Source organism: Hyla sarda, chromosome 2 (assembly GCF_029499605.1).
Source record: "Hyla sarda isolate aHylSar1 chromosome 2, aHylSar1.hap1, whole genome shotgun sequence".
NCBI classification, from domain to species: domain Eukaryota; kingdom Metazoa; phylum Chordata; class Amphibia; order Anura; family Hylidae; genus Hyla; species Hyla sarda.
The window spans coordinates 277,804,087-277,821,661 of NC_079190.1; the positions used below are offsets into that span (position 1 = coordinate 277,804,087).

The following is a 17,575-nucleotide window of genomic DNA, read 5'->3' on the forward strand; positions in this document are numbered from 1 at the left end:
TATACACTGGAATCATCTATTGCTGTAATGTTGTACTGATCACTCCTCCTTATCACCACAGACAACAGGAAGTCTCAGCTTAGTTTTCGGCAAAGCTCTTTTTGCTCATTCTTATTTGTCCATTACAATGGGGACTAGGTAAAGGTGCTGTTTCTCCAGCTCCGCAGCATGCAGGGAGCATTAATAACTGGTTATGCTGGAACCTTGACAACATTTTTATTTTTTTTATTTTAGTGAAAGCATAAACATATCAAAATGATCAAAAGATTTTATGGCTTAAACCCGCATCGGGAAACTCACAAAAGATCCGCCTATGTGAACGTACCTTTACACTATCTGTCAGTCTGCTATTGCATGTGTTCGTTTGCATAGAATACGCCGTTTTAACTGGTAAAACAGGCTAAACTGGAGTATGGACCTGAAAAGTTGCCCCCATGAGATTTATACTAATCCACATCCATCCTCCTTCTACATACTTGTATTTCAGATAAATATGCAGATTTTGCTGGTTTTTATTGTTTAGTGGTATTGCAATTTTGGACCATGACATTGGCCTAAAACATCCCCTAGTTTGGACATTTGTAAATATTATTATTATTGTTATAATAGTAATAATAATTTATTATTACTATTTTTGTTATTATTAAAATAATGTAATATTTACCCCCTCCCAGGCAATTTCTTTTATGTGTAGTTTAGTGTGGTACATTTCTGAATAAGATGATTGTTTCTTCTTCAGCAGTAAATTGCACACTGGATTTCCCACAGATTGACTGACTGGTAAATGTAGTTCATACTGAATTTTAGGAGAGAACACCAGTCCTGTTTACCTAAAATGGATCCTAGACACATTGGCGAAAAGTTACCATTCCTTCACACAGCAACCAAATCACAGCTCATGGTAAAATGAAAGCTGAGCTGTGATTGGTTGTTACAGAAAACCAGATAGTTTATGTCCTCTGGTAAATCTGGGCCATAGTTTTTTTTTCTTCAAATTTTTAGTTGTTTATGGATGATGTGCACGTGTCTGATCTATGCGTCTTTTCCATTTAACTATAGGAAAAACGTATAACTATGAGTGGAGGTTGATCACTCATCCTACAGATTATAGCGGGGAGATGGAGGGGAAACATTCTCAGTCTCTCAAGTTGTCAAAGGTAGGTCCCTTACCTGGTAGTAGATCATCATAAAATGTATAATTTATCTGAATGAATTAGTGATCTTCATACACTTGACCATACTGTACTTTGAAATGGTATTTATAGCGCATAACTGTGAGCCATTGCATACACTGACTGGACACTTTATTAGGTACACCTGTTCAAATGCTGGTTAACACAAATAGCTAGTCAGCCAATCACATGGCAGCAACTCAATACATTTAGGCATGCATACATGATCAAGACAACTTGCTGATGTTCAAACAGAGTTAGGATGTTCAAATCAGAATGGGGAAAAAAAGGGCATGTAAATGACTTTAAACATTGCATGGTTGTCGTATGAATTTCAGAATCCGCTCATCTACTGGGATTTACACGCACAACCATCTCTAGGGTTTACAGAGTATGGTCCTGTAAGCTAAGAACAGGAATTGTGAGCTACAACATGCAAAGTCCCCCCAAGAAAATTGGACAAAGAAAGATTGAAAGATTGTTGCCTGGTTTCCTAAGTCTCGATTCCAGCTGCAACATTCAGATGGCAGGGTCAGATTTTGGGATGAACAACATGAAAGCATGGGTCCATCCTGCCTTGTATTAACAGTTCTGGCTGGTGGTAGTGGTGTAATGGTGTGGGGGACATTTTCTTGGCACACTTTGGGCCCTTAGTACCAATTGAGGATTGTTTAAATGCAACAACTTGAGTATTGTTGCTGATAATGTACTTTCTGACCACAGTGTACCCTACTTTTGGCATTATAATGCACCATGTCACAAAGCTCACATCATCGCAGATTGGTTTATTGTTCATGACAATGAGATCACTGTACTCCAATGGCCTCCACAATCACCAGATCTCAATCCAACAGTGCACCTTTGTGATTTGGTGGAACAGGAGAGTCGCATCATTCATGTGCAGTTGACAAATCTGTAGCAACTGTGTGATGCCATCTTGTTCATATGGGCCAAAACTAAGTGTTTCCAGCACCTTGTAGAAAGTATGCACAAAGTGAAGGCAAAGGGGGATCCAGCTTGATAATGGCAAGGTGTACCTAATAAAGTAGCCAGTATATGTATGTGACCATTTGGATGTGATCCATATCAGTTTATATACAAAATCTTTTGTTAAAACAATAATAAGATCCCTCATGAATTGTATGTTCTTACAGAAAAGTACTAGTCTCTTACTTTGTAGTGTTCAGAACAGCTATGAATGTCTACGCAAATGCTCTATTCCAGTGGTTCCCAACCAGGGGTACGCAACAGCGCTTCTGGGGTACGCATAAAAAAAATCCATAATGGAGGCCGTTGTAATGCCAATTCACGTGAGGTCTGGCAAAATACCAGTGCCACGCTGGTACTCTGCCAGACTTCACAAAAATTGGCATTACAGGCATATTCAGAAAGGTTGTCTGGTGGGCGGAGGAGGTTCGAAGGAGGTGAGAAGCGGCACTCTCCCCTGTGCATAGGTGGGTCCAGGGAAACAAGCGATCGCAGAGTCAGCTCTGCAATTGCTTGGAGTTTGCTGCCGAAGCTGCGCTGCAAGCACTGGCTTCCTTCCTGCCTCCCTGTATACAGGACATAACGTGTCATGTGCAGCCCAAATGTGACGAGGACAGTGTGTGGGGAGATGTCATTCACAGGGGAGCAGTGTGTGGGGGGAAAGTAAGTAACTGACAGGGACAGTGTGTGGGGGCGATGTAAGTGACAGGGGGCAGTGTGTGGAGGATATGTAAGTGACGGGAACAGTGTGTGGGGGGGATATAAGTGACAGGGGAGTAGTGTGTGGGGCACATGTAAGTGACGGGGACAGTGTGTGGGGGGATATAAGTGACAGGGGAGTAGTGTGTGTGGGGCACATGTAAGTGACGGGGACAGTGTGTGGGGGGGATATAAGTGATGGGAGTAGTGTGTGGGGGACTAGTTGGTGATGGGGCAGTGTGAAGGGAGATATCAGTGACAGGAGGCAGTGTGTGGGGGGAGGTAAGTGACGGGGGTAGTGTGTGGGGGGGGTGTAAGTGGCAGGGCTGTCTGTGGAGGGAATGTAAGTGACAGGGGCAGTGTGTGGGGTAGATGTTAGTGATAGGGGGGCAGTGTTTTGGGGATGTTAGTGACAGGGGGGCAGTGTCTGGGAGGATGCCAATGATAGGGTGGCAGTATGTGGGGATTTTCAGTGACGGGTAGCAACTGATTTGATGTCATACTGCTCCCTATCACTGACATGCAGGGGGACCATGAGGGGACACATGCACCGTAAAAGGGGCAGGGAGAAAACAAGCACCTTCAGAAGAGCTGCACACACTAATCTGCTTGTGAAATCACTGTGTACGTACATTACATTACTTATCAAGCAGTGATCCTGAGTTATATCCTGTATTATACTCCAGAGCTGTACTCACTATTCTGCTGGTGGAGTCACTGTGTACGTACATTACATTACTTATCCTGCACTGATCCTGAGTTATTTCCTGTATTATACTCCAGGGCTGTACTCACTATGCAGCTTGTGAAGTCATTGTGTACATACATTGCATTACTTATCCTGTACTGATCCTGAATTATATACTGTATTATACCCCAGAGCTGCACTCACTATTCTTCTTGTGGGTTCACTGTGTACATACATTACATTACTTATCCTGGACTTATCCTGAGTTATATCCTGTATTATACTCCAGAGCTGTACTCACTATTCTGCTGGTGAGGTCACTGTGTACATACATTATATTACTTATCCTGTACTTATCCCGAGTCATATCCTGTATTATACTCCATAGCTGTACTCACTTTTCTGCTGGTGAGGTCACTGTGTACATACATTACATTACTTATCCTGTACTGATCCTGAGTTATATCCTGTATTATACTCCAGAGCTGTACTCACTATTCTGCTGGTGGAGTCACTGTGTATATACATTATATTCTTATCCTGTACTGATTCTGAGTTATATCCTGTATTATACTCCAGAGCTGTACTCGCTATTCTGCTGGGGAGGTCACTATGTACATACATTACATTACTTATCCTGCACTGATCCTGAGTTATATCCTGTATTATACTCCAGAGCTGCACTCACTATTCTGCTGGTGAGGTCACTGTGTACATACATTACATTACTTATCCTGTACTGATCCGGAGTTATATCCTGTATTATACTCCAGAGCTGTACTCACTATTCTGCTGGTGAGGTCACTGTGTATATACATTATATTCTTATCCTGTACTGATCCGAAGTTATATCCTGTATTATACTCCAGAGCTGTACTCACTATTCTGCTGGTGAGGTCACTGTGTATATACATTACATTACTTATCCTGTACTGATCCTGAGTTATATCCTGTATTATACTCAAGAGCTGTACTCACTATTCTGCTGGTGGAGTCACTGTGTACATACATTACATTACTTATCCTGTACTGATCCTGAGTTATATCCTGTATTATACCCCTGAGCTGTACTCACTATTCTGCTGGTGAGGTCACTGTGTATATACATTATATTCTTAACCTGTACTGATCCTGAGTTATATCCTGTATTATACTCCAGAGCTGTACTCACTATTCTGCTGGTGGAGTCACTGCGTACATAGGTGGTGAGAGGATCAGGGGGCCTGGGGAGAGGATATGGAGTAAAGAAAAACATATACATTTCAAATAACAATAATATATTAATAATAACTATTGTTCTCTTCAACTAGCTCACAGCGGGTCTGTACGAGTTTAAAGTTATTGTGGATGGTGATAACGCACATGGAGAAGGGTTTGTGAATGTCACAGTGAAACCAGGTCAGACATCCTCTTTTTATATTTATTTAAGATTTGTCAGTATTCTTTTTCCCTAACTATAAATGTCATTTTCTCAGAACCACGAGTGAACCAACCTCCAGTAGCAATTGTATCTCCTCGGTATCAGGAAATCTCATTGCCCACCACCTCTACTGTGATTGATGGAAGCCGTAAGTATTCTACTGATCTGGAGTTTTATAAACAGGACACATGCACCAATGTCAGTGGTCATCCAGCTACTATAGGACACATACGTGGGAGAGACTTTGCACTAAACAGCTTTCTGCTGATAGCTCTACCTAGCAGTGAAGTCCTACAGACAAAATGTTGTCTGGAAATATAAAACATTGGTTATCCTCCCCCCATGGGGGTTTATATGTTTCATTAAGATATCTAGGATGTAGCTGTATCCATCTTGGGGTCTGTCAAAAGGGGGTCATATGTGTAAAGTATGCATGTCAGCTCCCATAGCCCACCCGACCCAGGAAGCCTACTCTTCCTGTGCTTTGCCTGTTCTTCCTGCTGCCTTTGTGTTTCACTAATGCAGGCACTTGTTCACAGGTTGGGCATATTGTAATGGATGTCTGGGGTCTGTAAAAAGGGAGGGGTCCTGCTCTGGTATCTTTAATTTTATTTGGTTTGTCTATATATATGGGGAGGTCTTTATTTACAAGGGGTACACTAGGGCAGTGGTTCTCAACATTTTTTTCCTCAGTACCCCTTGACAGGCCATTCCCAAAAAAGTGTACCCCCATATTAGAGACATTTTGTAATGATTATAGTATAGTTCATATGCTTTACTTTCCTCTATAACGGGCCCCCTGTTCCTCTCCCTATCTCCACAGTCCCCCGATTTACAGGTGACATCTTCTCTAACCGCAGTTGTTTACTTTTCTTTTCTTCACTATCTGGCCTAGACCGCCATTAAGATTTCTCCCATACAAGACTTCTCCACAGAACCAGCCAAACAAACATTTTAGGCCCCTTTCTGCAATACAATACCCACCTATTTATAAACTCCCCATTTTTATTGTCACACACAGTAATAGTACCCGCTTTACGTCCCCATAAAGTTGTTAGGCCTCCTCTGTGCCCCCAAATATAGCTGTAGGCCCCCTAACTTCCCCCATATATAGTTGTAGGCCACCATGCTTTCCCGCTTTGTTGCTCCACTGCTCCTCTGGTCTGGGGACCTATTGCTATGGCTCATAGCAGTAGATCCCCAATCTTCAGGGTCAGTGGAGCAACAAAGCTGATGGTAGTTACTGCACACAGCAGCCCAGTGCCCGCGCTTCCCCTTTGCTGTCCTCCCGTTCCTCGGTGCAATGACGTCAGCCTACCATTTCTTTCAAAGTGATCCAGACCAGTAACCAGGGGCTGTGGCTGCCATTACTGATTTTTTAAATACCTGCTAAGTACCCCTGGGGGTAATTGTACCCCAGGTTGAGAACCACTGCACTAGGGGGAGGAAATCTGATGTGGAATCTGTATATAGGAGGGTTATGGCTTGCGGTCTGTATGCAGGACTGGTTATGGATCTGTATAATGTAAGATCAAATTTAATCTGTATGTTTATTAAGAAGGTCTGTTATGTGGATTATATAGCATCTGATAAGTACTGGAAGGATTAATTTACAAGTCTGTTTAACTTTCTGGCACCAGTTGAGTTAAAAAAATAAAAAAAAAGTTTTCCATTGGTGTACCCCTATGTGTACCACGCCTATTTATTTATTTTCATTTTTAAGAAATCAGCTCTATTTTTTTAATTTATGCTCTGGACCTCAGACTGGGCTGAAGGTTCACCTACAGGTGTGGCTTGGGGACTACTCGGAATGTCCCTAAAAATGTCTGTCTACTGACTGTCCCTATCCGGACTGGCAGAGAGTAAGGATCCTACAGTATCTGTAGAGAAGAATGTTTTTCTTATTCAACAAATTAGCAAATATTTGTAACATTCTGTTACCACATTATCATTATGGGGTATTGAGTGCAGAATGATGGGGGAAAGAAAATGCCTGAAATTCTTGATTGCCTACTTACCCTCCCCTTTAATTTCTTTCCTTTTTATTGCTGTATGGTCTTTGGGAAATTTTTTGCACCCCTCTGAATTTGGACTAGATGCAAAGGTTAGCAACATGGGTATGGTGGTCTAAGCTATTGCAGCAAGGGATTAGGGGAGGGGGAATACAGTGCAAATCCCATACCCTTGTTCATATCTCTACACTGTGAATGATTTATGGTGGCACCCTTGCCTAATGGTGGAATTGACTGCATTTCTATTGTGGATTTACAGCATTCAATATGGTCTCTAGGGTTTACATGCTGAAACATCTTCCATATGTGTAATTATAAGTTGTGTGTTGTTCTCAGGGAGCACCGATGATGAGAAAATTGTTAGTTATCACTGGGAAGAGCTGAAGGGCCCGCTAAGAGAGGAGAAAATCACAGCAGACACTGCCGTCCTAAAACTGACAAATCTCTTACCTGGAAATTATACTTTCAGGTAAGACTTTTAATTGGAGTTAAATTTAAGATAAGACTTCGTTTTGTAATAAGCTTACACCATGTATGACTACTTTTGGGTGGATGTGCAGGTCCTGTTTGAGGGTAGTTAGAAGATGGATTAATGTTTCAGTTTCTTGTATTTTGAATGCCTTTTTTTTGTTGGTTTGTTTTTAGATGACATCAAGTAATGGTACCTGTTAAATATTTTCATCATCATGTATACTTGTCTTGATGCATAAACATGTATTATAGGATCTGTACCGACTTGTTTAAGGTTTCAATACATAGAAATAGGGATATGTCCGCACTTCCGTGGAATCTACGGTGGTGCGCGAGGTAGGGTAAAGCCACAGGTAGAAGACAGATGATACCCAGCACTCACCAGTAATGCACAGTGAAGATTTTTTATGCCATTGTGTAGTACAAGGACACGTTTCGGAGTGGGAGCCTTCCTCAGCTTTCTGCCTATAGGCAGACAGCTGATGAAGGCTCCCATGCTGAAACGTGTCCTTGTTCTACACTATGGCATAAAAAATCTTCACTGTGCATTACTGGTGAGTGCTGGGTATCATCTGTCTTCAATACACAGATAATCTCACAAAGACTCTCATACTTGCTTCTCATCTATTTATTTTTCTTTTTTTTCCAAACTAGGTTGACTGTCGAGGACTCTGATGGTGCAAAAAACTCTACAACAGCTAGCCTGACGGTAAACAAAGCTGTTGATTATCCTCCAGTGGCCAATGCAGGAGCCAATCAAGTCATTACACTGCCCAAAAAAGCGATTATCTTGTATGGGAACCTGAGCACAGATGATCATGGTATTGTCAGCTATGAGTGGTCTTTGAGCCCTAACAGTAAAGGAAAAGTTATGGAGATGCAGGTGAGTTAAAGCTGATAATAATCCTCATTTAACCTATCGCATAACAAGTAGGTTTACTTATAAATCATATGATTGGCGTATTAAAAAAAGCTAGTTAGCTATTAGCATTGCTTATAACAGGGCTCGTCAAATCCCAGGCGCCAGGTCGCTTTGGCAACTGAATATTTTGTGGTGAAGCCTAGGTTTTTATCAGTCCTTGTAACCCCTTAAGGACATAAATGTACGTCCTGGTGCGGCGGTACTTCGTGCACCAGGACGTACATTTACATCTTGTACATGACCGCAAGCATCAGAGCGATGCTCAGGTCATTCAGGCAGGTCCCGCCGGAAATGGCTGACATCCGCGATCGCGTTGATGTCCGCTATTAACCCCTCAGATGCCGTGAAGAATGCAGATCGGCAGTGTGGCTACAGTTTCAACTTATGTAATCGCCCACAGCACGGCCGCGGGGATCAGATCAGCCAACATGGTGGACGGAGGTCCCCCTCCCCTGCCTCCGCCACCTTCCCGGCATCTTCTGCTTTGATCTGCCTTCCAGCAGACCAGAGCAGAAGATCGCCGATAATACTGATCAGTGCTATGCCCCATGCATAGCACTGAACAGTATTAGAAATCAAGTGATTGCTATAAATAGTCCCATATGGGGACATAAAAAGTGTAAAAAATTTATAAAAAAATGTAAATAAAAAAAGTTAAAAATATATTTTAAAAAAAAATTGAAAAACCCCTCCCCCACTGAAAATGTGAATTGTCCCTTTTTCCCATTTTACCCCAAAAAAGTGTAAAAAATAAATAAAATTATAATAAACATATTTGGTATCGTCATGTGTGTAAATGTCCAAACTATTAAAATATAATGTTAATGATCCTGTATGGTGAACAGCGTGAACGTAAAAAAAAAAAAAAGTCCAAAATAGCTGCTTTTATGTCACATTTTATCCCAAAAAAAAAATTCATAAAAAAATATTTCAAAGATTTATATACACATATTTGGTATCAATAAAAAGTACAGATCATGGCGCAAAAAATGAGCCCTCAGACTGCCGCTTATACAGAAAAATTTAAAAGTTATAGGTAGTAAAAATGTAGGGATTTTAAACGTAGGAATTTGGTTAAAAGGTTTGCAAAAAAAATTTTAAGCGTTACAGTAATAGAAAAGTATGTAATCATGGGTATCATTTTAATTGTTTTGTCCCACAGAATAAATAACACATGTCATTTCTACAGTAAATTGTACGGCGTGAAAACGAAACCTTAAAATTTGCAAACTTGTGGTTTTCTTTTCAGTTTCCCCACACAAAAAGTATTTTTTTTGTTGCGCCTTCATTTTATGGTAAAATGAGTGATGTCATTACAAAGGACAACTGGTCATGCAGAAAACAAGCCCTCATTCTAGTGTGTGGTTGAAAATATAAAAGAGTTAGGATTTTTAGAAGGGGAAGGAGATAAAAATGAAAATGCAAAAATAAAATTGGCCTGGTCCTTAAAGGGGTACTCCAAAGGATAGGGGATAAGATGCCTGATCGCGGGAGTCCCGCCGTTGGGGACCCCCGTGATCTTCCACGCCGCACCCCGTTAGAATCAGCCCCCGGAGCGTGCTCGCATAGTGACGTCACGGCTCCGCCCCCGTGTGACGTCACGTTCCCCCTCTTCAATGTAAGCCTATGGGAGGGGGCGAGACAGCTGTTCACGTCGACCGTTTGACTCCGGTCGGCTCATTAACCCCTTAACGACGCAGGACGTAAATGTACGTCCTAGTGAGCTGGTACTTAACGCACCAGGACGTACATTTATGTCCTAAGCATAACCACGAGCATCGGAGCGATGCCTGGATCATGCGCGGCAGGTCCTGGCTGCTGAGCGCAACCAGGGACCTGCCGGTATTGGCGGACATCCGCAATCTCGCAGATTGTCCCTGCCGGTAATGGCGGACATCCGCGATCCCGTGGATGTTCGCCATTAACCCCTCAGATGCCGTGATCAATACAGATCACGGCCATCTGCAGCATCGCGGTCACTAAAATGGATGATCGGATCGCCCACAGCGCTGCCGCGGCGATCCGATCATCCAGCACGGCAGCCGGAGGTCCCCTCACCTGGCTCCGCTGCCTTCCCGGCGTCTTCTGCTCTGATCTGCCTTCCCACAGACCAGAGCAGAAGATGACCGATAACACTGATCAGTGCTGTGTCCTATGCATAGCACTGAACAGTATTAGCAATCGAATGATTGCTATAAATAGTCCCTATGGGGACTATTAAAGTGTAAAAATAAAAGTAAAAAAATAAAGTAAAAAAAATGTGAAAAACCCCCTCCCCCAATAAAAACGTAAATTGTCATAAAAATCGTAAAAATATTTTATATACATATTTGGTATCGCCGCGTGCGTCAATATCTGAACTATTAAAATAAAATGTTAATGATACTGTACGGTGAACGGCGTGAATGTAAAAAAAAAATAGCTGCTTTATAAAAAATGGATTAAAAGTTTTATATAAGCAAATATGGTATCAATAAAAAGTACAGATCACGGTGCAAAAAATTAGCCCTCATACCGCCGCTTATACGGAAAAATGAAAAAGTTATAGGTGTCTTCAAAATAGGTGGATTTTAAACGTACTCATTTGGTTAAAAAGTTAGCGATTTTTTTTTTTTCAGCGCAACAGTAATAGAAAAGTATGTTATCATGGGTATCATTTTAATCGTATTGACCCTCAGAATAAAGAACATATGTCAATTTTACCATAAATTGTACGGCATGAAAATGAAACCTTCCAAAATTAGCAAAATTGCGGTTTTCTTTTTAATTTCCCCACACAAATAGTATTTTTTTGGTTGCGCCATACATTTTATGGTAAAGTGAGTGGCATTGCAACGGACAACTGGCCGCGAAAAAAACAAGCCATCATACTAGTCTGTGGATGAAAATATAAGAGTTATGATTTTTTGAAGGCGAGGAGGAAAAAATTAAAACGTAAAAATAAAATTGTCTGCGTCCTTAAGGCCCAAATGGGCTTAGTCCTTAATGGGTTAAAGTAAATGGATTGCAGCGCTAGTCCTGCTGGGGTATGGGAGAGCCCGGTTTGCCCCTCCCCCAACTTCTTATGAATGCGACTTACCCCAGCTGCTGGGCTGCTTTCATCTCTCTGCCATTGGAAGCTGACAATACCCTTGTCATCTGTGGATTTCGAGCCATCTAGTTCTGCTGTGTTGGTTGGCAATGTGATAACAACATTGCCAGCAATCTTTGCCATTGGAGGTTTATTCATCTCTGCAAGGGATAACAACAAAATATAATAACTAGATATCTTATGTATCTTAGATAATGTCTAGAAAAGCAAATGTACCCTGCTTAGGCTGCATTCACATCTTGTTTTTACATTACGGGTGCCGGATCCGGCTGGGGGAGGGACAAACCAGGCTCTCCCGTACCCCAGCCGGACCAGCGCTGAACTCCATTTACTTTAATGAGCTGACCGGAGTCAAGCGGTGACTCCGGGCGGCTCATTTCTGACCCGGATGTGGTTTCCTAACCGGACCTAAAACCGTAAGTATACTACGGTTTTAGGTCCGGTCACAAAACCGCATACGGGTAAAAAATTAGCCGCCCGGAGTCACAGTTTGACTCCGGTCGGCTCATTAAAGTAAATGGAGTTGCGCGCTGGTCCGACTGGGGTACGGGAGAGCCCGGTTTGCCCCTCCCCCAGCCGGATCCGGCACACGTAATGTAAAAACGAGATGTGAATACAGCCTTAGAGACATGCACCCTTTAGATGAGGTACACAAAATTTGTTATATCAGATGAGGCAACCTACCTCCTTCTTTCTCTGGTCCAATTCTGAGGCTCCCATGCCCACTGTAGACACCTTTAGGGTGAAAAGGGTTCAGCATGGGCACTTTGCCTGGTCTGCAGCCACCCACACAGTATGCTGCAGTGCCCTGTGTGTGCTATCATAGTCGCATTAGCTTTTTCAGCTTATTGTTCTGTAGTAGCTCTTTCTGGAATTGGTCCAGATGGGCTAGCATTTGCTCCCCACACTCATCAATAAGCCTTAGTGTCCTTGATCATGTTAACAGTTTACTAATTTACCTTCCCTAGAGCACTTTTGGTAGGTATACTAACCACTTCATACTTGGAACACCCCAAACCGCAGTTCCCAGCCATCAGGAGCCAGGACCAGAGCCAGTTTTGACTGACATCAGCATTCACGCTGTTGGCTGCCATTATCCCTTCAGATGCTGTGATCAATACAAATTTTAAATAGAATGTCACATATATGTGCAAGTGGTACTGATCAAAACTAAACATCAAAAAATTTGCCCTCATACAGCTCCGTATATGGAAAAATAGGAACGTTTTAAGTGTCAAGATTGGGCAATTTTAAACATACCGTACTTATTTTATTTAAAATAAAAATTCAAAATAAAAATTGTCTGTGTCCAGGGATTTGTTCCGATTGCCAGATTTGGAGTCAGGTATTTTTCTCTCTAAAATGAGGATAATTGGCTATTACCTTATTTTTTGCCTTCCTCTGGATCAACGCTTCTGGGTAATAGGCTAAACTAGATTGAACGATGGATGCCTTTTGTCATTCTTTCAAACTATGTTACTATGTTATGTTTATGAACAGGTTCTCTTTAAGACACAAAGATTTTACTAAATCTAAAATAATAATTGATTTCTTCTCCTTGACAGGGTTTGGCAGTTTTCTTTGTGAGACCTGCTTTACATACAGTATAAGGGCCCATTCACACTACATATATTCTGATTTTATGGAATTCTGCTCAGATATTACAGTGCAGCAGCGTCCCTTTGTTATCGATGGGATTCTGCTGCACCATTCACATTACAGAATTTCCGTGGAGGATGTCCCGCCAAAGAAATTCCAGACCCTACAAAAAGAATGTACATGTTCACTCTATGGTGGAATCTGCTCTGAAATACATTGCAGTCAATTGAGACGGTGCATTTACGAGTGGTCTTATGCACCCGCTTTAGATGAACTTTCCTCCCGCAATATGTCAGGGCTGAGATTCCATAGTGTGAATGAGCCAATAAGGAAGGATATTCCATTGTGATTATAAATGGCATTTGGACTACAGACATTTGCAGCAAATCCACCAGATATATGCAGCTGGACTGTCACCCTGTTTTACTGAAATCCCACCTTGGGACCACCACATATAGGTCATGGCATATCCTGTTAATAATCCATAAATGTGTGTATTTGGACAAAATTTTTGTCCCTGAAAAATAGAAAAACATTTAAAGACACATGTTTTTTTCCCACCATGCAGGGTGTCAGAACATCCACTCTTCAGCTGTCAGCACTGCAAGAAGGTGACTACACATTTCAGCTCACTGTGACCGACTCTGCAGGGCAGCAGTCTACAAGTGAGGTGACTGTAATTGTTCAGCCTGGTAAGACCAATAGAATTCCTTCAGATTAGTAGTGACTTACCTTAGTTTTCATATCATTTGCCATTATAGTTGTAAACCTCCCTATTTTGCAATGTTTCAGAAAACAACAAGCCACCTCAAGCTGACGCTGGCCCGGACAAAGAGCTCACTCTTCCTGTAGACAGTACAACTTTGGATGGCAGCCGAAGTACAGATGATCAGAAAATCGTATCCTATCTTTGGGAGAAAACTCAGTATGTATCTACATTCACTGCAGGGGACAATACTTTTAGAGTTTTTCTAAAAATGACTCAGTTTTACTTTGCATTGTATATCATGAAGGCCGAAATATGTTCAGAGAATGTGTACACACAGTTATAGACAGATAAGACAAGCACAGTCAGAAATGATAAACATATCACTATTTAAAGGGATTTTCTATCATCAAAACTATAATTAGATACCAACCCCTTGACTTTTACTGTTGCCACATTTATAAAAAAAAATAAAACACAAACAAATAAAAACCTGATTACATGTGACACACCAGTTATCGTGCAGCATTGGACCCTTCTTCCCTTCTCTCTGTGGTAGCAACTTTTGGCCCCTTGGCCACCACCATTGTCGGCACCCAGCCCCCACTACCACATGGCTAAACTCTCCTCTCAAGCATTTTTAGCGTAAGTTACAATTGGATAGAACACTTTGTGTGTGTTGAGTCACATTAAAAAATAAAGGCCCACTCAGGTCATTTGTAAAAAAAAAAAAAAAACTTTTGAGTTTAGAATGCATGGGGTCTCAGTCCTGAGACCTGCTGTGATTGCAGCTTACATGTGGGCAAAGTACACATCAGTCTGAGCCTTAATCTGCAACGGTCACTCAAATCCGATTCATTTTCCCTAGACTCTAATATAGGGAATAAGTCCGATTTGGTGGCCAGCGAGGCAGTGGAGCTTGCTGCCACACACCTTACAGGGTTATAACTCGCAATCACATCGGGCCTCAGTCCTAAGGGACTGTAGAAAGTTTTTACAAATGACGAGGTGCTTTTAGAATATACAATGAAAGGGTATTCTTACACACCAGAAAAGTTCAGTTCTACAATTATGACTATAGGGGCAAAGGCTTATCTAACACTCATCTGAGAGGCATGCCCCAGTGATACATTTACTTGCTTAATATTATCTGTTAGAACCTGATGCCAAGTTTTAATAATGCCATGGCACCCATTATGTCATTGAGGCATGGTTGTTGTAGCTGTCATCAGCGGGAGTTATCAGTTGGGAAACACTGGAGTATATATATATATATATATATATATATATATATAACTCAATGTGTGTGTGTGTGTATGTATATTCCAGGATCACGTCCAAACGACTAAAGATATTAACATGAAACTTGGCACACATGTTACTTATATGTCAATAACAAACATAGGATAGGTGATTTAACCCTTACTCACCCCTATTTGCCAGGGGTGGGGTTTATGTTTAAAGTCCCATACAAGTCTATGGGAAATATATGTTACTGCCTAACTTCAAAATGGCTGGAGATATTTCAATAATACTTAATCACATGTTAGTTATATGTCCACTTTAAATATAGGATAGTTAATTTAACCCTTAACTACCCCCTTTTGTGAGGGTTTTTGTTTAAAGTCCCATGCAAATCAATGGGAAATGTATGTTCTTACATAACTTTCGTAAGTCTGGAGATATTTCAATAATACCTGGTACACATATTACTTATATGTCAAATAAAAATAAATCATAGATAAATTAACCCTTACCTACACCCTTATATAAAAGATGGGTTTTTGTTTCAAGTCCCATGCAAGTATATTGGACTTCCAGTACCTTACTCCACAAGCTCCGCTCTGTATCTCCTAGTGAATGTGTCAATCCGGCTTGCAAGCAACACCCCATCTCACAAAGACACGCCCACATTTTGAGCCCCAAACCTTTTATTATCTACCTTTTTGTCCATTGGTCTGGCTTGCAAATAACGCCCAGTCCCACAAAACCACGTCCCCTTCTATTTTCAGCTTACAATATCTTCATCACAGATCAGTCCCACCTGAGAATGGGATGTGAGGAAGGGATGTGAGGACGGGGTGCGAGGACGGGGTGCGAGGACGGGGTGCGAGGACGGGGTGCGTAGACGGGATGTGTGGACGAGATATGATGACGGGATATGAGGTCGAGATATGAGGATGGGATATGGGGTTGGGATATGACAACAATATATTAGGACGGGATATGAATTCAAAAACTTCCTCCTTTGTTGATTGTACTCCCGAACAAGGATTAGGAAGGAAAAAATGGGCAACGCCAGGTACTCAGCTAGTATTGTATAAATCTGTACTTTGGAAAAATATTTACTTGTTAAAATGGTTTAGCTGATCACATAGGGGGAGATTTATCAAAACCTGTGCAGAGGAAAGTTGACCAGTTGCCCATACAACCAATCAGATCGCTCCTTTCATTTTTCAGAGGCCTTTTCAAAAATGAAAGAAGCGAGCTGATTGGTTGCTATGGGCAACTGGTCAACTTTTCCTCTGCACAGGATTTGATAAATCTCCCCCATAGTCTCTATCAGCCCTAATCCATAGTGTAACTTGGTGATTAATGTTTCATTATCCTGCAGTGCCACCTTTGGATAAAAGAAGCATTACACAGTGCACATTAACATCAGTGGGTTGTCAGTATAAAGCAGAACAGGTCAGGCCCTCCAAAGTAAGAGGCACTCTTTATAACTGCTCTTCAGTCTGGTCAAGAGATGAAGTTCTGGGACAGAGGACCTTACTATATTATTTCAGAATTATTCCCCTTTACCATAGGGTATATGGAAATGTGTTTATACTGAACAAACCCTTTTTTAATTTAATGTTTATTAATTGACAGTCTTTTAAATTCCTGAATTGTTGGCTGCTTTTGTTTTATTTCTAACAAAAAAAAATATTTTCAATTCAGAGGACCAGAAGGAGTGAAAATTGAAAATGCAAACACCAGCACTGCCACAGTTACTGGTCTGCAGGGTGGAAAGTACTTGTTTACATTGACTGTTACAGATGAGCGGGGCTTACAAGACAAGGCCACAGTCAGTGTGATTGTGACGGAAGGTAAGTGTTTATCCTTGATGGAAGTGATTTCCTAATCCTTACTTTATTCACATGTGTGGAGCTGAACGACAACGACGGACATGTCCCATGGACTTTACTGTATCTCAAAGAAAGGCATATTTTAATACCCTTTTTAGGACAACTATAGATATACAATGTGGGAGATTTATCCCAACCAATTCATAGAAAATGGTGCAGTTGTTTAGAGCAACCAATCAGATTTCAGCTTTCATTAAAAAAAACTCTGAAAAATAAAAAGAAGCAATCTGATGGGTTGCTGTGGACAAACACCACTTTTCTTCTGAACTAGTTTTGATCAATCTTCCCCAATGACCGTGGACCAGTATAAGGCTGCATTCACATCTCGTTTTTACGTTACGGGTGCCGGATCCGACTGCGGGAGGGGCAAACCGGGCTCTCCCGAACCCCAGCCGGACCAGCGCTGAACTCCATTTACTTTAATGAGCTGACCGGAGTCAAACGGTGACTTCGGGCGGCTCATTTTTTACCCGTATGCGGTTTTGTGACCGGACCTAAAACCGTAGTATACTTACGGTTTTAGGTCCGGTTAGGAAGCCACATCCGGGTCAGAAATGTGCCGACCGGAGTCACCGTTTGACTCCGGTCGGCTAATTAAAGTAAATGGAGTTAAGCGCTGGTCCGGCTGGGGTACGGGAGAGCCCGGTTTGCCCCTCCCCCAGCTGGATCCGGCACCCGTA

At 41.7% G+C, this 17,575-nt stretch overlaps 1 protein-coding gene across 3 annotated transcripts in view; it reads left to right on the forward strand.

Annotated features, from left to right (window-relative positions):
* Positions 1–17,575, forward strand: part of KIAA0319L (KIAA0319 like) — a 127,720-nt gene that overhangs the window by 84,126 nt on the left and 26,019 nt on the right. For all 3 annotated transcript variants that reach the window (XM_056557201.1, XM_056557200.1, XM_056557202.1), the window contains 8 exons: positions 1,060–1,157; positions 4,857–4,944; positions 5,022–5,114; positions 7,315–7,447; positions 8,104–8,332; positions 13,630–13,753; positions 13,854–13,986; positions 16,708–16,856. In XM_056557201.1, the coding sequence (XP_056413176.1) occupies positions 1,060–1,157; positions 4,857–4,944; positions 5,022–5,114; positions 7,315–7,447; positions 8,104–8,332; positions 13,630–13,753; positions 13,854–13,986; positions 16,708–16,856 (1,047 nt within the window). The remainder of the gene's footprint in view (positions 1–1,059; positions 1,158–4,856; positions 4,945–5,021; positions 5,115–7,314; positions 7,448–8,103; positions 8,333–13,629; positions 13,754–13,853; positions 13,987–16,707; positions 16,857–17,575) is intronic.